The 25,282-nt window shown below is 41.2% G+C and overlaps 1 protein-coding gene across 1 annotated transcript in view; it reads right to left on the bottom strand.

The window, feature by feature from the left end:
• The window catches only part of Setbp1 (SET binding protein 1), a 314,925-nt gene that overhangs the window by 140,592 nt on the left and 149,051 nt on the right, over positions 1–25,282 (bottom strand). The window contains exon 3 of the mRNA XM_040741556.1: positions 2,163–2,216. Coding sequence (XP_040597490.1) covers positions 2,163–2,216 — 54 coding nt within the window. The remainder of the gene's footprint in view (positions 1–2,162; positions 2,217–25,282) is intronic.

Genomic DNA, 25,282 nt, shown 5'->3' with positions numbered 1-25,282 from the left:
TAGCACTTTAGAAATGCAATATAATGACAGTTCATTTGTTGCTCCTACACTTGTCTCATCCTTATAGTACTGCTCCATTCTCCCTAAAAGAAGGAACTTTCCTAGTGATGGGGAATTACAGAAGGCAAGGACCAAGACTTGTAGTCTTTTCCTTTGTGAGCAGTGCTTACAGTGTTCCCCAAAACTACACCTGGACTCAAAGAACTGGTGCCTCATTTGATCCCCTCACAACAATAATCTCCTCACTATATTCCCACCTGCACCCTCACATGTGGACAAGCTTGTGGGCTTTGTCTACAAAGCCTAAGTAACTGTCACACCTTAGTAGGGACTAGCAAATGAAGTAGAAATAATGTGAAGCTTTGTATGCAATTTGTGTCCTAGATGAGAGGACTTTGTCCTAGCATCTGCTTTATATTACTACTTGGAGGCCTCAGTCTACAAGAGATGGAATTCTTAGTGATAAAGAACTGGTAAATAGAAAGAGGTACTTGTAACAAATGCAAGAATAACCAGCTGCTAGATGCCTTTCCAGTGACATGGAATGCACACAATGAAAACAACACAAATGCAACATGTAACAGTGGAAATTCCAATAGACATAAATGACTGTGTGTAGAACACAGAGTAAAAGATTACCACATATGACATTATTTATGATTCTGTGGTAGAAAAATAAGAGGCTTGTTATTTTTTTCATGCATTCCAAATTCCTACTTATGGCATTTGCATTAGGAGAAATGAGAGAAGAAAAGAGTGAAGCTTGTATTTATTGGGCTTTCACTAGAGAATCAGATGCCAAATCTCATTTCTCTCAGGGATGGAGAACATTGGTCTCACAAGGGATACAGGTGTCCTCATTTCCAGTTACTGAGGACTAGAAATGACATACCTCGAATGTGTCGGTTGCTTCAAAAGTCAAGAATGTGAAAAGTCGGTGTTGTTTAGGCGTGGATTCCAGAAACTTTTCCATTTATAATTTGAGAACTCCTTGAGATGGCAAGCCTAACAGCCTCAGACCTCACTCTAAAAACACCAACTCCACCTGTGGTGTTGAGGTCACTACTTCTCTGAAGTAGACCCATACTCAATACATGGTAGCTCAGATACAAAGGCACTGCCTGAACAATATGTCCAATATTGAACAGGGTTTATTTAGAAATCAGCAGCAAAGGGTAGAAGTTGGTTCCTTAGCTTCCTCTGCTTTACCAAATGCAGAGAGAATAACAGATACAGACAAAATGACCCAGCCCAATACAGACACCACTATCCACTTTCAAGTCATTAACTTTAGTGAGGAAATCACCACTATGCTCTTTAGGAAGATGCAACAGACATGAGCATTAAGGAAAGGGCTAACCTGTCCACATGAAAAGTGGATTAGAGAGAAGGTAATCCGTTTTCCCAGCAAGGGGTCCTCCTGGGTTTCACCTAATACTCAGCTAAAGGCCCTGGAAGTGAAAACATCCGTGGATTATTGAATGGGGCCTGTTTTCAGCTTCTATTTGGAAAAATTCCCAGTGGTTGGTGTGGACTTAAAATCTACCTCTGCCCTATACCTCCTAAGTGCTGTGCTGTGTTTAAAGCTTTGGACTACCACAGCTAGTTCCCAGATTTTACCTCTTCCTTCTTGTCATTTTCAATAGTGATCTTCAAGTAGTACTTAGCTAGAGATAATATGACCTGTTCTCTAACCACCATCATCAAATTCAACATTCTGCCTTTGGAGGAGCCTGGATTAGCCTGGCCATCAGACTATGACTACTAGGTATTTGCACACAAATATTATAGAAACATAAGCAAACAGTCCAGATAGAGAGAGTCAGAAAGAGAAAGAGGAGGTAGAACCCTGGCCTAATTCCACTCTATTTCCTTTAATTAAACCCTGTGTTAACTCAAGATTCTAAGCATCTTGACCTCAATGTGTTTTGGTTTGGTTTTCACTATGACACATTAAGAAAGTCAGAATAGAAAATGATTATGTTAGTGGTGAGATAAGAGAAGAGCTGGGGAGATGGATCAAGTACCAGGTCACCCTCCCTTCAGGACTGTAAGTCAGGTCCCCAGTGAAGCTTTTGCCCTTGTGTCAATTCCATCTACTTACAGCCTAACTACAGATCATGCCACTCTCAAAATCCATGAAATAGGGACAAGAGACTCACCTGTGTCTGAAATCCTTTGAGGTCACTGGCTGCAAGTTCACTGGCTGTGAGGAGCTGGAAAAAAAACAAAAGAGCTTCCCTTAGTAATGTTTCTCAAGGTTTACATATAGCATCCCCAAGACAATGAACCTGCAGTTACCATAGCCCAGATCAGCACTTCAGACACTCAGTCACTAAATGTGTAGACTCCGGATGCTCTGAGCTTTGACCATGTGCCTACAACCTCTCTGACTTCCTCCACATCATCTTGCTGTCTTCTCCTATCTCCCTTATTTGTGCTGCCACTTATTCAAAGGGGCATAAGTTTACACACACACACACACACACACACACACACACACACATTCATTTTGAAAGTTAGTATCCAATATATACATTTTATTATGGCATTCTCACATATATGCTTTGTTACCTGTTGTTTTAATTTATCCTTTTTCCTATTCCTCACAAATCCTGAGATGAAAGTATCTCTATGCTATCCATGAGAAAACTGATTAAAGTTAGGCAGTATTTTCTAGGTGTTACATGGAACTACATGTATTTTGGGTTTGAACTGTGTTTTCCCAACTATGAGGCTTTTTCCTCCTGCAATGTGTGTGTGAATGTGAATTTCAACACATTGGAGACCTTTTGTAGAGTAAAGGTGGGCATGGAAAAAAGTATCAGATATTAAGTAAAGGACCGTCACGCAATAACATAATGCTTGTACCTTGATCAATGACCCTTACCTTGCTCTTTCTCCAAGACACTTTTATTTCTTGGTAATGATCATCTACTCTTCAAGACTCAGCAGTACAACATAAGCCTTTAATAGAATCACGCAAAAGCAGAGAAGTGGCAGGCAGACTTCATACAAATATGATGCCACTGATATGTGTCAGCACATAAAGTCATCACACAAGTATCAGAACATAGAGTCAGTCATCTCACAAATGCTACAGGCCCTTCAAGTTCAGCCAGGAAATAAACTACCTTCCCACTCTACTCCCAGGGCAGAGATGAGGACTAAAACATCCACCCTTTAGCCCTGAAATGCTGACAGTGAGGGTAAATCACAACTATATTCACAGCATCTTCAAATGTATCATTTCTTCATATTCATGGTGGGGAACAGAGAACTGAGCAAAGCCTTTTGTATGGCAATCCAGCAGGCTTGATTATGGTTTGGTACATCTCTTTTGGTTCTCAATAAAGTTATAATGTACCCCACCCCCACCAGAAATTTTAATTCCTCTCTTCTCTTCTCCCAGAAAGGAATCACATGTGTGGAGTTTAGTTCTTAGCTCTTTAAATTTCTAGTTTGTGTTGATGCATGTATTTTTTAAACTAACAACAATATGCCCAACAAGACACTAGAGGAACAGTATCTTATGTAAATTCTGCAATTTGCATTGTGTTAGGAGGGGTCTGCTCACATAGTTAGTCACTGAATAACCTATTGAATATCTGGCTTGAAAGCAAAGTGGGCGAGATTGTCAACCTTGAGGTGAGGACAAGAGCCATTTAATTGCTGGATGTGGAGAACTGTGAGAGAGAGCTGAAGATATTCTCCAAGCTGACAAAAGGACAGAGCACCCAGTACCCAGCACATTTCCTGCATGAGGAGCATCTGATGAGTTCCCACGATAGGAGGAAGCTCTTTTATCTGGTATCAGTTATAGAGAAGAATATCGGCTGATATTTCAGTATTAAAGTCACAGGTTAAATTTAAGGATTACAACACGCAAGGAAAGGGGCTAAACCACAAATGGATTTACCCCCAGTCAGGAAGAGGGTCTTGTTTTATTTCCACGCAATAGTGAGCTGTCCAATGGTGCAGGGAAATTCAGATAAGCCTGTCTATCTCTGCTGAGCTGGAGGGTCCAGGGGTGTGAAGTCAGGAACCGTGGAGATTAACTAGTGTCTAAATGTCTCATATCCTTTTCCGTGGAGATGCCAAGTATTCCACTCACAGTGTAATGCTCATGGCAGATGGTATCTAGCCTGGAAACAACAAAAGGGAAATACAGTGGCCTCTCCTAACAATGAGCCATGAAAGGGCAGTGTGTGGATGCCTGTCATGCCCCATCACAATCACGATGGTCTTCCAGGCTCTCAGGTACTAACTACACTATAACCAAATCCGGGAAATGTTAGACAGAGCAACAACCCATGATATGGATGTTCCCCAAAGTAGATACCATTCTGCTTTTCTAAAGGAGAGAGGTCTGATCATTATATGCTTAAAATGTGCTGCTTGGGTGTCAGATAGGATTACAAGGACAGAAAAGTCCTCTTGTATTTGAAAATCACAGGCCACCAAAACCTGGATTCCCAGATGTTTGGAATCTTAATATCAGTAACTGAATCAAGCAGATGAAAGACTCTGGGAGGGACAGGAATTGTTTCCCCAGTGTGCTCAGAAGCCTCCTCTTCTGGGGAAATGGAACGAAGGAATGCAATATAGGATTAGGATTAGGAACCCTTCCTTCCTAATCCAGGTTCCACCTTTCTCAAGTGTGGAGTGCAGTTTCACTAGGAAACATAGTTTTCCATTAAAGCAAACATGAGTCTTATTTTGTACGGGGAAGAAAGAACTGACAGTGACATCATTAAGATGACAGCTATGAGTGTCTCCTAGCCCACGGCCCCTCTGCACAAATGTCTGCTTGTGTCTGTCTGCTGTCGAGTAGAACTATTCCGCCCACACAGAAGAGGCTGCTGGTTTCTAAGGACTAGCAAGAAACTCTCAGAAATTCAGTTAAAACTGAAAGAAGGCTAAGATCCACACAGATTAAGGGGCTGGAGACACAGCTCAGAGGTAAAGTGTTTGCTGTACAATCTTGACAACCTGAGTTCACACCTCTGAACTCACTGTGGAAAGAAAGACCTGGCATCTAAAAGATGCACACACACACACACACACACACACACACACACACTAATAATAATAATGATAATTAATATTATTTTTAAACAAAGGAAAAAGGAAACACAAATCCATAGCTTTTTCCCATCATCTCTTCCCACTGTGGCCCTGTGTCCATTTGGAGCAGGCTGGGAAACAGTTCAATGCCCATGACGGCCTCACTGTGTGGGTTGTATCCATGCTAGACAGAGAATGAGAAGAGGAAAATGAAATCCACCCAAGCACTGGGGACTTCAATCAGGGTAAAGATAATGAAAATGATCCTGTCTTTTCCCAGGATGGTTAAATGTCTGCTCCTCTCTAGGCTACTGGGCTGAGCAAGTGCAGGGAGGAGGGCAGAGGGAATTTCATTTAAAAGGCAAAAGAAAGAAAGTGTTCTCATCTCCCTGGTGGAAAAGGGAGCTTTCCTGGGCCCTGCTCAGGACAGTCTCATTCCTGGCACACGGAGGCTGCTCTCTGAAACAGTTCACATTCACATACTGGAAGATGACCCGCTGTCCACTTTTAGAGAGCTGCCGTTTCTCTCTTGGCATAAATTCAGGATGAGTCTTTGTCTCTCTAGACTCAAAAGGAAAGTTGGAGAGAGATGAAGGGAGTCTCTGCTTATAACAGAGAGGAAAAGAAAATCATCTCCCTACTTCCCAAGCAGAGACTGCTTGTGCATTTCTTCTTCCTTCCTTAGGGAGGGTACTCCCCCTTTGGTTCCTTTACCTTCTTTACAATGCTGCTATCAATATGCCCATGTGGTCATCCTGGGTCTTATACTGTTCCCCCACACAGAGTGGTCCTCCCAACTTACAACTCCATAGTTTCTAAAGTTTCCCACTGGAGGGGAGGGTGTAGCGTTCTCCCTCCTCTTCTCCTGCCCCATCCTTCCTATCTGCTGGTCAATGAAAGCATGTACCACAGGGTAGACTTTGGTGACCATATCCCCACATATTCCTTGGCTTGATACCAGACACCTGTCTGGGAAAGAATTTACTAATACAGGAAAGGGGAAGGACATGGGTCATTCTGCAATTTGTCCAGAAGCGTTTCAGTCAAGATATGACACTGGGAAACATAAAGCCCAGTGGATATGCTCTGTGTCCCTATACCGCATTAATTCTTCCCAGAAAATTCAGCCCTTAGAGGAAAAGGATAGAGATGTTGATGAGGAGCATGGCTGTATAGGAGGATTGATGCAGAGGTGGGCAAGCAAAGGGACACAGAAAAGGTGTCTCTGGGGAGAACAAATGATTCTTGGCCAAATTTGTCCTCTAAGACATTGTGCTTTCCTTAAATGAGCCTTCTATCATGCATCCTGAGCCTTCTATTGGATCTTCCCTGCTTTGAATCATGCATCCTGAGCCTTCTATTGGATCTTTTCTCCTTTCAATCAAGCATCCTTCTCCTTTTCCATGTCGTGGGGAATGGATTTTTTTCTCTCTCTCTTTATTCTATTAAGTGTCATTTGATCCTTAATTTATCTATAGTAGAGAAGCTAAATCATGTTTTACTAAACATGAAAACACTAAAGCAACTTACATTTGGGCAATGTCCCAGCAAGCAAAGACAACTATCTAGTTACAACCATGTCCCAGGTTACTGGAAATGGACTGAAATCATTAAATCATTCTCTCCTTTGAAAAAGGAGAAGGAAGTTCAGAAAGATTAAATGACATGACCAAGGGGAAAATATATGTGTATTATTATATTTTTATATGTATTTTAATATTTATGTTCACCCCCAACTCAAGTTTTAGATGTACACAACACGGTGGTTGGAGGGCTGAGAATGCAGACAGGAGAAGAAGAACTGAAGGTATGCTGGGACTGAAGACAGAGAAGGAAAGAAGTACCAGCGACAGACTCTGGAGTGATCATGAAAGACTTTAGAGTCCGCAGCATGGCAGCTATAATAATGAACACTGGGATAAAGGAGTTGCAATAGAACCAACTGCTTGCTACTCTTAAAGAATGAAATGATGCTATGCAGAAAGCATGAGGCATAAGGTGAAAACTTTTGTCTCATGTCTCACTTTGGCATCAGTTTTAGGATCATTTAACCCCCTTGCATCGTATTTTCCTACTAACTGAATGAAGTCTTTGTTCCCATTGTCCCCACTCCTAATACACCAAATTGTCATCATATTATGAATCTAAGAGTGAAGAGGAGATACTATTTATTCTGCTTCTCTCCCCCATTAAATAACTCGCAAAAAAAAAACACACCCTCAAAAAAACCTGTCTACACCTCTGAATGTCAGAGACATGGACAATGAAATTGTTTCATGCTATGGCTTCCTTGGGGACTTACAAATAGCATTATGTACAGATGACTAGTTAAATTGCAACATGAGTTCAAAATCCCATTGAGGCAGATACCAAATTCACATCCAAGTTAAATGTAACAAACCTTCAAAATTAGCAGGCATTAAATCTCACTACCAAAGTATTATGCATACACAGTGCAGAGTCCCAGGTAAGGCCTCCTGCTGAACTAAAAAGCAAGTTACACACTTGTGGTTGTCACCCTAGTAGTATTGTGCCCATTTACCAAATAAATCCCCCCCCCCCCGCCTCATGGAATTCCATTGGCTAAATCAAAACCACTGACACCAACAGTGTTACATCGGGCTCTTTACTATGATTGACGAAGATTTCAATAACACCCACTATATAATTGTAAGTGGGTCTAGACTTCCTTGCTCATGTTTGCCTTTTATTATGTTTTGAATGACGTGGTTCTAACACTTACAGGAAAATTCTGTGGCAAAGCCTTTTTACTTTCCCTAGAGATGCAGCCAAAAGGGTTTTCACTGTTTTTAAGATTTCATGTGCAACCTTGAAAATATGCACTCCTGTCTTACAGTAGTACATCCGTACATTTGGATGCTGTTGATAATCTAGAACACACTGAGATGACAAGTCTTGCTTATGTTGATTGGACCTGGTGGAGCTGCTCTCTTCAACTGAAACTCAGCTAGACACACACCTGCACAAATACATCGCATGTTCCAAGAAATAACTAAAGATACACCACATCCAAGCATTGTGACTATAGTTCTACACATACTACCGATGTCCATTCTAAATTTACTGGTGCAATTCTTTCCAAATAATAGTTCCTCGGATTAAGAAAATTGGATTTCATGGGTTTCAGTGTGGGTTGTAATGTGCAGGAAGTTTACTAGGAAAGTCTGGTGTAAACTGGTGACATGGCTGTTGGTTATCACAATCCATTAAGCGTTTCAGCAAACATGGGTTTGAGAAGTCTTGGTCATCTCTGTGTTTGATCATCTTTGAGGTCATTATCTGTAGACAGCAGAATCTCATGGTCTACCTTGGCTAACACATATTCCTTGCCTGTAATTTTAATACCTTCTCAAACCGTGGCTTCTTTGGGAACGTGTATTGTGGAAGGTTTCATCATGCCTCTTATGCTTTGTAATGAGCCAAGTAGAAGAACGCCTACAGAGCAATGTCTTAAGGAATACTAGATTATAGAAGGCTCTTGAGGACTGAGCAGAGTGTGAGAATGGGGGCATTTCAAGCTATGATCCAAGTTATAGAAAACTTACGTCTTAAGGGAAAAACCCTTTATACAAAATTTATCTGGGAAGGATTTAGCCAGCCAGCCCTGTATAACATGCTAATGCATTCACCTCTATGAAGAAGTGGATTGTATATATATATATCCAGACTCATTTTTGAGCATCCTTTAATGGCTGCCATGAGCCACTATCAGGGAAATGGTCTCTTTTTCTTCCTTCACTTTTTTTTTGCAGACAGGGATACCCTCATTGTTCAGCGTGAAGTTCAGCAAGCTACAAGTTCAAGACAGATTCAGGCAAGAAAACAGCTGAAGATGTGCTATTATCTCCAGAGGGCAATCTGGCCTTTAAGTCTTTCATCTCAACAAAATTAGCAAATCACATCACAAGCATCTCTGGGCAATTTGCAACATTAGTGAAACACCAATATGAGAACTGCCTGTCATCACACACATGCTAAGCAAAGTCATGTGCTTCAAAAGGAACCGCCCTTGCCTCTTTTCTAACTTTGAGTGAATTTCTACTCAGAACTGACCGGATGTTCTGCTTATGTGACTCCAAAGCAGATATCAAAACATTCCACTTCATCACTTCCTTGGTGAACCTCTGTATTTACTCAGTGGTAGAAAATGTTTGAGATAACAGAAGGTGTTTTGGAAGGGCCCGAGGTCTGGAAGTAAACGTCTTGCTCCATATAGCAGTTTGGCAGAGAATCTGGCTTCCCAGGGCCAAATCTGGAGCAATCAATCCCAGTTACAGGTGTAAATGTGAAACAGATAAAGCCAAGGTGAGATCAGTAATAGCCAAACCGTGTAGTTATGGGTAGTTTAAAATTATAAGCCTCCGACAAAATTGGAAAATCCCTGCCAGAAACCTACCATGAACTCAGACAACTATAACAGCCCAGTCTAGAGCCATGCATGATACATTCAGAAATCTTGCCATGGGATGTCCTTTCTTCCCTCCCTGGCCTGGGAGGCAGCAACGGCCCCCACCACTAATGGAGGAGTTAAATTTACCCTCAGTCAATGCAGTCTAACATAGATGGCATCAGAGGCAATGACTCTGCCTCTTGAACTTTGCCTCAACATATTTTTTTCTGAACTTGAGTTGATATTGCCCCAAAGTACTATGATCTTGAGTTGAGTAGGTTCAAGAGCCACTGAAACCTTGTGTACATTGCTGTGAATACTGTTCATGATTACAGGAATCTTCTCTTCCTGGACAAACATAAACCCCCTCTTTGTGCAACCCTCCTTTTCCATCCCCATTGTTTCTTCCCTCCCTTATCCTTCCTCCCTCTGTCCCTTCCTCCCTCATTTTCCTTGTGTTCTCCCACCCCTCTCTGTCTTACCTCCCTTTGAACAAGGGAGGTGGTGCCAAGTCACAGACACCATGAGAGAGGTCAGGGTTCCCTACAAATTTCCCAAGGCTAATAACATTAAATCCTCTGGAAAACATCATAAAATAGCATTACAATTATGCTGTTTTACAAAGCAGAAAACAGAAACCTAGCAACATTAAACCACTTATTCAAAGGCAGGCAGTTGTAAATGACAGAACGACAGAATACACACAATTCCACTTAAAGCTGAAGATTACATCAATTTGCATTCATTCTTTGTGTATGGCATGGACAGTAATCTCAATGCTGTCATGGGTCAACACATCACACTTAGAGAAGTCTTAATCTAGAGACACCTACCAAGATAACTAGTAGATAGGTGTTTATAAAGAAAAAAGGAAAGAAACAAAAATAATTCAATTGGGGAATGGCTTATAAGTATTTGCTGGGCAAACATGAGAATATAAATTTGGATTCCTTGGACTCATGTAAAAGGCAAATCATGAAAACACATTCCTGTAACTCCAACACAGGGAAGCAGAGGCAGGAAGACCTCAGGGGCTAGCTGTCCTTTCAGTCTAGTCAATCAGTGAGCTCCAGGTTCAGGAGCAGACACTACCTTATAAAAACACAAAATCCCACCATGGAGAACTATAAAAAATGATATCTGTCCCCAAAAGTACACATATGCCTCTACTCTCCCCCAAATACACACTATAAATTAATCAATACTGGGAAGGAAATATTTCATATTAATAAAAGTTGATAGCCTTATCGCCAATTTTTTCCTTTTTGGTGTTTTTTTTTTTGAGACAGGATTTCTTTGCGTACCTCTGGCTGTTCTGGAACTAGCTTTTGTGACAAGGCTGATCTCTGAATCACAGAGATCTGCCTGCCTCCCAAGTACTGGGATGAAAGGTATACACCACCACTGCCTGGCTATAGTCACTCTTAATGATACAGGGAAATGTCATATCCATTCTGCCCCCAAATATCCATTACTACAGGTGTAAAGCATGGTAAATAATATATATTCCAAGATCTGTATGTTGCATGAACAGCAAGAACAATTTTACCCCAAAAAGAATGAAGGACCTAGACAAAAGAAACCAAGAACTTCTGAGAAAACACTATTATCTTTATCAAAGAGAAAAAATGAAAGTGGGGTCTTCCTCTGGTTTGGAAGGAACAACTCTCCCACAACAAATTATCTGTCTATCTGTCTATGTACTCTCTGTCTGTCTGTCTACCTATCTATCTACTTATCTAAAGTGAGAGAGAAAAAGACAATCAGACATACAGACAGAGGCTGGGGGAGGTGAATTCAGGAGTGTGTGTGTCATGAGTTTGTGAAGGTCAAATAACAACTTAATTTTGGGAATGGGCTACCCTTCTACTATAGGTTATGAGAACCAACCTCATATATCAGGCTTGAATGGCAAATATTTTTAACACTGAGATGTCTGGCCAGCCACTAAAATTTTAGCAGGACAGCTTTCATCTACCAAATACCTCTATCTAGGGTTACTTTTGTTTTTACTCATTCTTTGAGAATTGCATAGATTAGCCCAATGCCTTTGATCATACCAATCCCAACGTCCTTCAATTTCTCTCAGAATCTGTGCATAACCTTTCTTTGAAACTTCATATTAGCTTTTCATAGGCTATTGAATCTAATCAGTGCTGCCTATATGTCAATGGGTCCATAGGTATTCTGGAACCTGGGCAACCTAACACGGTCACATGATATGAAGAACACTGCTTCTCCCTACTCCTGTACTCTTCAACTTCCAAAGCTGCTTAACTAGAGGTGGGGCTTTATAAGACCCTCCACATCTATGTTGAAATGTTACTGGGTGTAGGTATGTAATCTTGTCTAGGTAATCACAGCCACCATGAGTTTATGAGTCCCACAGTCCTGTTATTTCTAAGAGACACTGTTTGCAACCACTGCTTCCTAATTTATGTCTCTTAGAATATTTCTACCTCCTCTTCTTCATTGTTACATAGATGCTATTTAGATGAAGTTAGGCTTGGTTTAGAATAGAAGGGGCATTAGAACAGGGAAGGTATGTCTGACTGGGTATACCCACTCACCTTCTGTATATCCAAAAGGCAACATATGACTATCAATAATAATCATTCTCTTTGCTTCCCCCTACAGCTTCTCTCAACATCTGGGCTATCGAGTAACCCAATTCAAAGACACAGATACTTGGCTACATTTTAATTATGTATTATTCCTTTAATATATTAGAGGCAAGAGAGCAAGTGTGCTTGATAATCAAGTCTCAATGAATAGTGTCCTATTTCTAAGTATTATAGTATTTTTGTTATAACAAGAAGAGTGGCATATGAAATTGCTAAAAATAGCTCTACTTATTAGACCTATAAAAATTCACACAATGACCTCTTTTAATAATTCTGTAACAAGGGAAAACATGAAGTAGAAACTATCCCACTTATTTGACAGATGAAATAATGTGGTCAAAAAAAGAAATCAGTCAGTTACTTACCCAGAGACAAGGTTGGTCTTAGTTTCTAAGTCTTTGAACAGAGGGGATGGGTCAGATCAAACCCTTCCCCTGATGCAAGAATCCCCTTCTCCAACCTAAACGTAGGGACTCAGCCTGAGTACTTCCTGTAATCATCTTTGAAAGTCCCACCTTTATTAAGTAGAAATTCCAGCCCCTGCCACCTAGTTCCGAGTAACAGGAACTAGTTGCCTATTTCAGGCTTATGATGTTCCTATGAAGTCGAGAATTTGAGTCCCATTTTACATAAGAAACCAACTGGCTGAGAAAGCCAATCTAGGCTTTCTAGGTCAAGGCTTCAGGTCAGACTCAGACATCCCCCTTCCCAAGAAGATTCTACTCATATGCTCTCTCCTCTTGTTCTGATGTCCTGTCCACAGTTCTGCATCATTGCCTGCCTGGACCTCCTGACATTGCACAAACATGTATACATATGAAAAGATGCTATCTTTATATCTTAGGCAGAATTTTCTAAATTTCTTCACTTCATCCTTCAAAGCATCATTAGTTTATAAAAGCTTCTTTCAAAAGGTGGCTTCCAAAATAGAGCACACAGTACCAATGGGAAAAATAAGTATTGTTAACATCCACATGTTAGGAAATTTTAAGAACTGGTTCCTGGAACTGTGAGGATGTGGGGGCAGGGAGCTACAGAGACATTTATCAGTTTCCATGGTGTGAATGTCTCCAGTTACAACCTACTAACTCAAAGCCACCAACCATAGAGAAGGGAAAAGATGTACCCAATTCACTCTTGCCGCTGGCCCTGAGCTGGCTTCAGTACACTACTCTCATGCTCATTATTTGATCTAATTAAGATCAACTCAACTCATACCACTTACATGAGATAGCAGGCCAAGTGTGCTATCACATACCAATATAAGTTATTTGTCATGGTTTGAACTCTTCCCTCCCTTTTTGATGCACTCAAAGTTCATGATCTTCTAAACTGTGACATGAGAGACTGTTGTTGGCAATAGGGATGGTCTTGACCACAATTGTGCTGTGGTTGTTTTAAGTGGCATCCTTAGCATAAAATTGAAAATTTACCTCTGAGTTCAGAGAGAAGGTAGGAGGCAGATAGCTGGAAATAGTGGGACTTCTGTGGAAGCTTTTATTAGAAACAGGGGATTCCCCGCTGTGCTTTAAATTGTTTAAACATGAAATACTTCAAGGTCAAATTTATTAGTAGATCCAACAGGTCACAGAGCTCTGGGCTTTGGTCTGAATCCTTCTTATCTCTGCCCCCTCCCTTAAGTCTAGTGATTTAGCCAAGACAGCTGCTTATATCCCAACCAAACCCCGAGTGGTTCATTGTGTATTCAAAAATAGATGCATGAGGCAGTCACTACTTTAATGAGCCCATCATCAGAAACTAGATGTACTCAGGATATTCTCCAGTGAAGAGAAAGCAGATAGATGGCAAAAAGACATGGCTTGGGATGGTACAACAGTACCAAAAAGTACACAGGATTACTCATTCTCTCTCTCTCTCTCTCTCTCTCTCTCTCTCTCTCTCTCTCTCTCTCTCTCTCTCTCTCTCTCTCTCTCTCTCTCTCTCTCTGTCTCTCTCTCTCTCTCTCTCTCTCTCTATCTATCTATCTATCTATCTCTGTCTCCTATCTGATACTCATTTTCCCAATTTCTTCAAGAGGATTCAAAATCCTGGATATCTCACAGGATTTGGAGATACAAAAATAGTAGCAGATAATGAATATGTTCTGTACCTACTACATACATGATCTCATTGGGGACACTTACCTTTGTTGTCTCTTTTAAACCAAACAACTACAGAAAAGCATGGTCATGGGAAGGAAGGAGTCACCAACCAACTCTTTGGATTTGTCAGCTCTTACACTGGCCTTTAGACACACTCTGCAAATCAGCTGCTGTATACCCATGTTCTATGCCTTGCCTCATAGGAACATGGAATGGGCAAGCTGCATTGTCGTGCCAGAGGCATCCATAGAATAAAGTGGAGGGTACCAAAGCTACTTAGTTCAGGGCCTGTGTAGTCTGCCTTGGTCCCTCCTGCGTGCTCTGGCAGTGCCCACAATCTGGAGGAGTACCCAAAGGAAGATGGATGAGGGATTGTGAGAGACAAATAGCCTCCTCTACATCACATTATTAAGTAGAATTGAATCAAAGTAATTCTGTGCAACTGCTGTTCTGCTTAATACAATCCCATCCTAAAGTGATTAGCATGGATGCCTCTGTCCTGAGGTTGTTGTGTGCATGACCAAAACCTGGGCATCCAAGAACAGCCTGCACGTGGGAGGACCTGGATCCCATGAACCTGGGACAAGAGATGACAGCCAACAGCAGCTGGAAGGAGCGCTGGCTCACTGAGCACATCTCCAGGCAAGTGTAGTTTCCCATATGTGAAGACCCATATTACTTCCTTTCATTGACTGACATTCTGACCCCAGGGGAAGGAGCTGGCACCTGAAGGGACAGGTTGAGTGCAAGCCAGACTTATTCAGTGGTAGATGCACCAAAGAGTCTTAAACGTGTATTAGAGATGAGAAGATTTGGGTTCAGAAAGGAAACACTTGGTGTGGATGTCCATCACTTGTATGATACAGAGGAAAGGAAGAGGGACAGTAAAGATATTAGTGACAGAGAGGAAGAAACAGAGGAAGGTACCTAAGGGGTACAGCTGATAGGTAGATTGGCATTTCCTGTTACTGGCCACACACCACTCTAGTAGCTTTCTGAGTTCCATGTCTCTCAAACATCAAGATCCCAGCCTAGATCTCATCTTGTATTTATACATTCTGCCTGAGTTTGAACTTGATATCTCACTTCTCTCTGTCAATTGGATTATGAACAGAATTATGTTCTAAACAAAGATTTAACTCTTTCAAACCCATTGCTGAACTTTTTTTTTTACTATGTTTTGTCTCTGCCATTCATTTGGCACGTGGGATACATATTTTTCTAATAGCTCCTAAGATATCAGAATAATTCCATTAATCTCTCCAGGAGAGATTCTAATGTGAGATAATCCCTGGTTCTAATTAATCCCTATCTAAATAACCCGGGAAGCTGGCAACAGTGCTGGGAGGGCATGGATCTCTTCAGCATCATCAGATTATAATTATCTACATGAAGACTCTTTTCTGAGTTGCATACATCTATTTTTAGATCACTAGTGATACCTAAGACGAGAATCTCTTTAATGTCATGACATAGTTTTTAATAGTGATTTATGGATCCAGGAACATAATATACAGGGTCCTTCACACCAATAATGGCACATTGGGGTTGAGGAATAGGCACCAATTAGAAGGATTTGGGTGTAATTTAGAAGTATTTGTAGGACCTGCTACTGAGGAGATAGTTGTTATAGAATATTATTTTAATTGAGCAAATATGTGTTATATTTCTTGTGCTACAGAATATAACTTTAGCTGTGTAAAGATGTGTTGCTATTGCTTATGCTACATTTGTTTAATCATGTAAAGATGTGTTGCATTTGTTTCACCTTGCCTGCCCAAGGTACCTGATTGATCTAATAAAGAGCGGAACAGCCAATAGCTACATAGAGAAAGGACAAGTGAGGCTGGCAGGCAGGAGGAGAAATCTGGGCTTCAATGGAAAGATAGAAGGAGAGAGAAGAGAACGAGGGAGACTCCAGGGCCCAGAAGTCAGGCAGCTTCCAGCCAACTCCCTAGAGAAGCAGCGAAACTAAGCTATACCCCAAGGCAAAAGATAGATAAAGATAAACAGGTTAATCTGTATTAAAAGAGCTTGCCAGAAAACAACAAATCTAAGGCCAAGCATTCCAAACTAAGTTGCCATGTCATGATTTAGGATCTACTTCGTGATCCAAAAGAAAAATCCCAGTATAGCTATTCTTTCTCTTGTCAAATGATATTGGAAGGTACCTAAAATTCCAAATATATAAATAATACAGAATTGCCTGATGTCCAGTAGGTTAAAGTAATAATGAACTTTGTAAAGGTTCTTACAAGTAAAAGTGCTGTATCCAGATCTCACATGCAGCTCACAAAAATCTAAGTCAGCACAATCAGGCAATCTTGAAGGTAAGGGATCTGGGCTGAGGGGTTGTTTACTGGAGACTACTGTGTGACGAGTGTAGAAATCCTATTCTCTGACTTGGATACAACATGGTCTTCAACAGGACCATCACATTTTCCAGTTTAGCTATGCATCAGACAGGTCTTAACTAAGGCCTTGCCTCCACATAGCACAGACAAACATGATTACACTACAACATATATCACACCTCTTCAAACTTGGGTGTCCCACGCTGTCCCCAACTCAGCCTGCCAGATGAAAATTATGGCATTTTAACACCAGATTCTCTCTTATCAAGATTAGTGAGTTTAAAATTAAAGGTTAATTTCTTGCTGTGGTGCATGATGCTTGGTAAGTGGCAGACCTGAGTTTGAAACTCAAGTCTCTCACTCCTGATTCGGGAGTTTTTCATTGAATTCTTGGACATGGGTATTTATCAAAGGCTGTAAAGGGGATGAGGTACAGTGTGTCTGTCTTTCCAGCATTGTTCATATATGGACAATTCTCCTACAGAGCTCAGAGGTGTTTTCCAGACAAAGCCTGATGTCTGTGTCGCTCTGGTTTGATGTGGCTATACAGTATCAGAGACTTAGAGTGACTACAAGAGGTTGGGGAAAACAGGTGAAGAAATTCTTTTTTGGTTTTGAAAATCCACAATATCAGTTTAATTTGTAAAAGACAATGCATGTACAAAAACTGGTAAGGACTTTAGCTGTTCTATTAGTAACACTTCAGGCAACAACATTACCATATGACTACAGGCAGCTGCCCAATGCACAAAATGGCCTTTGGCTCTATTCTTGGAGAAATGATATTCTCTCTATGCCTCCATCTGCCCATAGGGAATTAGAAATCATTTCAGGATAATCAGAAGGTTTCCTAATGGGCACGTTCAAATGAGTGGAGATTATGCATCGTCAGAAATTGAATCTGTAAATTGTGTTCTCTGTTTCATTATGTTGGCATTCCTAAGTCACCTCTTCAGGAAGAAATAAGACAATTGTAACCTCTTCCCCATTTGCACATACAATTGCATTTCTTTTTCATTTGAGAGGTAGTGGGAAATTAGAGTAAGTTGAAATTAGAAATATTCTACTTTTGTGACTTCAGCATATGATGTCTGTATAAGTCTCCTGCAGACACATAAAATCAAAGAAAAATCAGCTGTGTTCTGTCTTAGCAAAGACAGCTCCCCCCATGCTTTCTCTGCCTCTATGAATGCTTCTGCATAGAGTAAACTCCTTTGTGCTAATCTGGTTATGTCATCCTTGCCTCTATCCTACCTAGCACTTTCCCACCATTAAACATAATACTTAGAGTCCTCACTATGGACTGCAAGGCCACCATGAAGTAACTGAACCATAGTCTGTGCACTTATCCTGTCTACCCTTGGATCCTACCCACTTTGCTCTGGACTTAATAGCTTCCTTGATGCCATTTAATACAATGCTTTGTCATATTGTTTACTATGTTATTGAATCACGTGTTACTTTACACAGACAGACAGACCACACACACACACACACACACACACACACACACACACACACACGGGGGGATGGGGGTGTTTGAAGAGGTGCACAAGCACTGTTACAGAATTATAATTTGTTAAGCTAGAATATTGCATAACTCTAGAGAGACTTTAGTCATTGCCGAAGTGAACATAATAATGGACCAGAATTGAACATTAAATCCAGTCTTTGTGCTCTGCCAGCATTGCTCTTTGCTGGTATGTCAGGCTCTTTCTCCATAACCATGTGGGTCATGGCATATGAGTCAAGCCTTTCCTTGCTAGACTGTTCACATGACTATGTGACATCACGACTCCCCATCTCACTGACCTCCTTTATCCTTCTTTGCAGCTTGATCCCTACCTACCATTTCATCATCTGTGAAGTCGTACTGTTCATCCTCTTTGTTTCACACCTGTCCTGCACAACTTCCATGCAAACACCACAAGTGCATGGACTCTTTTATGTTATGTGCTGATGTATCCCAACACCCGAACTCTAACTGGAACTGGTGAGCAGTACATGAGTGTGCACTCGCATTCAAAAGGGCTGTTTCTTGGTATCAAGTCATCCCTACTTCCTCACAGAATTTCTGACCAACTTGAACATCATTCACTTGATGGTCCTGTACATTCTGAGAGTTCTTTCTTCTTGACTAGATACTCCTTAGCCTGTCTTAGAAGACACAGAGCTGACAACAAAGACACGTGTGTAGCCAAGTCAGATGTCACTGTGTAAAGTACAACTCTGTAAAGTACAAGGCAGACAAGCACAGTCTGAGTGGCCTCTGGCTGGGAATGGATCCTTTGAAAACAGGAGGCCTGGAAAGTGGAGAAAAGATTCTACAGACCCTAAACATAACATATGAGTTGGCTTTAAATGCCATGTTTCCAATCATCCTTTCCACAATACCATAGCTATAATATTATTATAATCTCCACCCATCTAACTTGGTCCTCATGTCCTCATGTGTTTCCAGTGCGTCCATGCAAACTATATTCCTTTGAGTCATCGTGACTACTCCTACCATGATGGAGTTCTCTGGAAAGGGCACCACCTTTTAGTGTCTCACAGTTGTAGCACAGCATGGAAAATTTCTCTGCCAGTTGGAGGGTCACAAATTGTCCCCGAAACTCATTCAATTCATTGATCTAAACTAAGAGATACCAGAAGAGACTTTCACTGACATTTCCATAAAGTATTGATTAAAAAGCTAATTAGAGAAGTTGGGCCTAATCAGTATCCTGGGAATGCTCACCATCAACACATTGCATCTCAAGAGATTCTTGGGAAATGAGGACTTGGTCATTCATCAACATTTCCCTAGCAACCTTTGCTAAATAAAGTGAATTATGTACCTTTGTACAGAGTTTATCTGTACTTCTAGCCCAGGGATCAAAAACCGGACTGTTTAATCATATGTCTGTATGTATGTAGGTATGTATGTATGTATGTATGTATGTACATGTGTATACATGTATATATGATATGTATATACATATATATATAGGTATATGTGTGCTTCAAAATTTTTGATTAAATATTATAGATAGATAGTTGTATATGTTTTAAATTTTTCAGTTAAAAGATTTACAGTAGAGCTGAGCATATTATATGAATCAGCATACTGTCCATATAAGACAAATCTATAGGGACAAAAAACAGATTAGCAGAAAGCTAGGGCTGAAGAGATAAAAATTAAGGAGAGACTGATTGGTTATTGTCATGAGTTGAAGTTCTTCAGTTGGATTTGAAATATACTTTAAAAAGAAACCATGAGGGTCTAAGAGACATGGCCCAGCAATTAAGACTTGCACTGGTTGTCCTTCCAAAAGTTCATTTCTGATTACTGACATGGAGGCTCACAACTACCATTAATTGCAGATCCGGGTTATCTGACACCCTCTTCTCTGCTCCATGGGCACAAGGCAAACAAGTGCTAAAAGACAAACATGCAGACAATAACCAAAATACTTATAAAATAAGGAAAACAGCCATTGAATTACAAACTCAAAGACAAAACAAACAAACAAAATCCTAGACAGCAGTGCCAAAAAATAAAAACTCCAGTACCAGGAATAGCTTATCATTTTTTGAGTTATTAGGCAGTGAATTCCCATGAAACTGCAAACATTATAAGCTCTTGTCAATGCTCTTGGTTACCCATCAGAATTCAACAAAAGATACTATATCTAAAGACTTCATATGCTCTAGTAACAGAACAGGGAAAAATTAAGCTGGTAATATCCTGGAATCTTCATCACCCTTGGCTAAATTTTATCTGGAGGCTATCTGGTAAAATATACCCATTGATGTAATAGTGGCATGAATGTCATGGAAGTATCCAATCTCTTTCTGTTTGGATTTGAGAGAGAGAGAGAGAGAGAGAGAGAGAGAGAGAGAGAGAGAGAGAGAGAGAGAATATGAACTTGGGTAGTTAGCAAGGTGGGGGTTCTTCTGGGTAGAGTTAAAAGAGAGCAGATGAATACCATCAAAAACAATGTATGAAATTCTCAAATAATGAAACTACTTTAAAGTATATATACACTATCTAAAATATATATTCAAAACATGCTATAGGAATATTACATTTTGATGAGTGAATAAATATGACCACTGCTCAATTGAGAAGAAAGAGTAGCCTATATTGAAAAAAAACACATTAAACCCTGAATCACCTCTTGAACTCCCTGAAAGGCAGTAATTGCAGCTTATTAAGGGTTGATCTCTGGGCAGCAGGTGCAAATGCAGTTTCTATAAACCTTGGCGTTGAAGGGCCCTAGTTTGAGCCAGAGGCTCAGGGAGGTGCATGCCGGTTGAGATCTCCAGGCTTACTCTCAGCTAGGATCAAGGAACACAAGATTTGCAAGAAGCTGAACATATTGTCCTTCACCCTAGGAAGAAGTGCTGTTGATGAGGATAGGTACTGTACTCCGAAGCTCTTGAATGGATTTCTCCATGTTTGCCCTCACAAGCAGGTTTCCCTCTTGAGTGTGGAATCCATGGCAATTAATTAGAACCAGGCTCACAGGAGAATTTCAGTATGAGAAAACAGCACATGTGTGGGCTGCTGGTGCCCAGAATAAGCACTGAAGACAGCAATGAGCCAACTGCATATGGAAAGTTTCCCCAGAGCAATAGGAGAGGACCACTATGATTTTAACACTTTGGAGTATGTTGAAATAGCTTATCTCTATGGGAGCCTAGGGCCATGGAGACACCTAGTAGCAGTCCTCTTCCAAATCTGGTGTCTAGTGTAAACCATTAGGGAAGTTAGTCACTGAGAGACTAAAGGCCAATGATTGAAGAACCCTGTGTGGGAAGTCATCCACTACTGCCAAGCCACATAATGAGAAGAAGTGTGTGTGTTTGAATGAATGGAATTGGGCTGTTCTTAAGGATCTTGGGGTAATAATGAGACTGTCAAATACTGCCAAGGGATGGTCTTTGGAAGTAACATGGTCTGTAGAGGCTTTTTAATTTTGGGTGCAGAATAACTTAGCCAGAAGCACCACCAGCCAGCCCTATAATTGCATTCAACTAAATCTCTCCTGTTCTAGGCTTTAAAGCAAACTGAGGGTTAAGGAGATAGCTTAATGCATAAGCTATTTGCTATGCAAACCTGAGGACCTGAGTTCAAAGGCTCAAAACTCACCTAAAGCTGGATGTAGTAGCACAGGACATGAAATACAAGGAGGTTGGCAGACACTGGAGAATCACTTGGATATCACAGGCAACCTAGCCTTAAGTATGCAGAAGTGAGCAGCAAATAGACTATTTCAAGGTGGAGATAAAGATAGACATCCAAGGTTGTCGCTTCACTTCCACATATGGGCTTGTGCATCTGTCCTTGAACACAGAAACATGAAAGTACCCCACACATAAAAACACTCACAAACACATATCATACACATACACACTAAGGCCAACACAAAAGAAATTAGGTTATTTGTTTCTTCTCTATCCACTACCCCTGAACTCTCTGGCCACTGTGGGAAACAGAAAGTATCTCTGACTCACAACATAACAGTTCATTAGAAGCTATGTAGGTTTTGTTTTTGCAGGAAGGATGAGTGTGCTAGTACACTCACCTATGTGAAAGGAATTGGGAGGGAGACAGGACAGAGGACAACAGAGAGAACAGAAAAGGGTCAGGGATTTGGTTGAGAGATAGAATAGCAAGAGGGAGGATCATTAAAAGTTTTGGCAGCTAAAATTTCTGACAGCTCTTTGACAAGCACATGGCTGCTGACATACAACGTACCCGTCATTTACACTACAGCAAGGAATTTTAATTAACCACCAATATATCCAAGGGAGAAAATTATTCCCCTTATCCCAAATAAGTGTATTACAAATCAACAAGTAGAGAGTACCATCCCCGTTCCACTCCATAAGTACATGAAAAAAAGCATGAGTAAAATTGAGCCTTTGGGAAAAAATAAGTAAAAATCGGGGTGGAGATGAAAATGGTTTATGCACTTGAGGGTTCCACAGGATCAAGAGGGGGTCATCATTTTTGGTAGAGAGCATCTTGTGTATCTGCCATGGAGATACTCGCCCGAAGGTGCTCACGAAGACTTCAAGAGCTTGACGCTGACCTCCAACACAACAGTCGGTGCAGATGGACTGAGTCCAGGCTTCTAATGTCTGTTCTCCCATGGCTTACTGTAAGGATGAGCAATGGATCCCCTTCCCAGCACGTAGCGAGCCTACCGATTCTACCTGCCTGGCCTTGAAGGGCATCAGCTCTGCCTGAAAAAATGCTTGGCCTCTAGGGGATAGATAGACAGGGTAGGACAGTTTCTCAAACAAAACCTTAAAAAACGGGTACAGGGTAGCACTATTCTGTCCCCTGCTCTGCCACTAACCCCACTCTTGTCTGTTTAAATGAACTGCTTTACCCTTCTGAGACATAGCTTCCTGTTTGTAAATTGGAGATACATGGGTCCACTGTGTCAACTTGAGGGTATGGGGATCATTCCATCCTACTGTGACTAAAGGCTAAACATCTACCATTTTGTGGAGATAAGTATATGAGAGAAATCTCATTTTAAAATATTGACACATTATGAGGGGAAAAAATCTGCCTGGGTAGCAAAAACAAGAGATATCTGTTGGACAGACATGACCACCAGGCTCACAAAATGAGAGTGCTCCCAACCTGTGGCCTTCCATCTCTCACAGTAGATTGGCAGCTCCCCCATCTGTCTCCTGGTCAAGTTCCTCACATGCACACATTACATCTCAACCACTAATTCATATATGAGATGGCTATTAGCTGAACAACCTGAACACAGTTGACTTCCTGCCAACCATCTGACTGACCCTGGCTTTCTGGTTTGTAGAATGAAGTAGCAGGAGTTTTAGTAGTCCTCTAGGGTCTCCACCAACCCATGCTTCACAACTGATCATACCAGAATTAGTTACTAGTTTTGATTAACCAGCTGCTGGGTGGTAATGAGAAATATTGGGAACTATACTTACAAGGAGCTCTTTATTCAGAGGGGACACCAAGAGAAAAAAAAAGGAGGCCATCTACCAAAGCCCACTCAGAGCTGGAGAAATGTCTGTCATACTTTCATCGCAGCTTCTGTCCACACTCTTCGCAAAACCATCACCCATGTATGTAACCCCCACAGTATGCCAACTAATGGATGAACTGAAGACAGATTGACTTCTGGAATTGGCGGCCTTTGTTCAGACCTTCCAATGAAAAGCAGCTGGTTCATGGTTCTGCATATATCAGGTATGCTGGGGGCCACTGAAAGATACTGGCAGCAAAGCTACCAGGTTGGTCCCTCAGAGTCCACAACAGGGTAGTCACCAGCTCTACAGAGCAGGAAAACTATCCCCAGAGAGCTGTGTTGTGAGGAGTGAAGCTACACCAGGGCTTTCCTGTCCAATAAAAATCGGCAATCTGCTATAATTTGGTTGTGATTTAACAGTGCTTTTAAAGGAGGCAGCAAATGGCCCATAAAGTATGTGACCCCTTCACTCCTGTGTGATTCCCCTAGCCCTCCCTCTAAGGCAGTGCCCTTCAAATATCCCAGCCAGACCAGGTAAGATCTAGGCACCACCAAGTGTGAGAGCCTGCTTCCCTCAATATAAGTAGCAACCTGAAACATTTCTCATCACTCCCACAAGGCCTTTCACCCTTCTGGTCTTTCTTTCCTTTCCCCTTCCTTCTGTAGACTCCTTTCCAGTACCTTCCTCTTTCTTGAACAATGAAAGTTGAGTCATAATGCAAATCTATCTTTTCTTAAACCTCCAGCCAGGGAGGCAGAGTGTCACCCATATTTATGAGCTCTAAATGGCTTTTATCAAAGTGAGGTCACACTAAATCACACTCAAGCTGTCATAAATACAAATGACTCGACATAGGCGGCAACAAGCCTTCGGGGGAAATTATGTGATCTGCCGTTGCAGTTATGGTATATCACACAGGGAGCTCATATATTTCCACTGGCAAGGTAATCCAATCCTTCAGGGCATGCCAATAAGTAAAAAGAGGAAGCCACATCCCGGGGAATCACAGAGAGATGGTCACATGCTTATCTAATGAGAGGTCCTTCGCAGGATGCTGAAGAGCCAGCATGTTCTTAGGAGCTGAGTAATTGATGGGACCCTGAATATTTTATCAGGATTTCCTTACTTAGAACCAATTAATTAATGATGAGACTAGTTGAAAGGCACTGCCCCAGTAGACAGGAAATGTGTAGCTTTAGCGTGACATGTGGTTACATGGCATTGGCCAAGTGTGTCTTCTTCAAGATGTGTCTACAAGCCCCTTTGGTTCAGCTCCTCTTCAATGGAGCAGAATCCCTCTTTCCAGTGTGAGCTAGTTTCAGTGCTCCCTCTTAGTGGACAGACAGTGGCAGAAGGAAGACATGCCATGTCTTAAGACCAGGTCAAAAGGGCATCATTGCTTCCTCTGTGAATCATGCATTCTAGGGAAATACAGCTGTCATGTTTTAAGACACAAGAAACTCATGGAGAGAACCACAGGCAAAGAACTGAAGCTTCCTTCCAAAGGCCAGTGCATGAATGACTTCCTCCATCCTCAAATGTGATCTACCAATCCCGTCAACTCATCATAAAACTGTAGTTGACAAAACTGTGAGCCTAAGAGCCAGGGTAAGCTATCTAGGATGTCCTAGATTCCTGCCCTAAGTATCTCAGAGTTCATGGCTTAGAACTTTAAAGTACTAAGGTTAGGGTAACTTTAATGCAGTAACAAAT

This window comes from Mesocricetus auratus, unplaced genomic scaffold (genome assembly GCF_017639785.1).
Source record: "Mesocricetus auratus isolate SY011 unplaced genomic scaffold, BCM_Maur_2.0 Super-Scaffold_6730, whole genome shotgun sequence".
Lineage (NCBI taxonomy): Eukaryota > Metazoa > Chordata > Mammalia > Rodentia > Cricetidae > Mesocricetus > Mesocricetus auratus.
The sequence above is the reverse complement of the archived record's forward strand: the minus strand, read 5'-3'. Positions and strand labels throughout refer to the sequence as shown.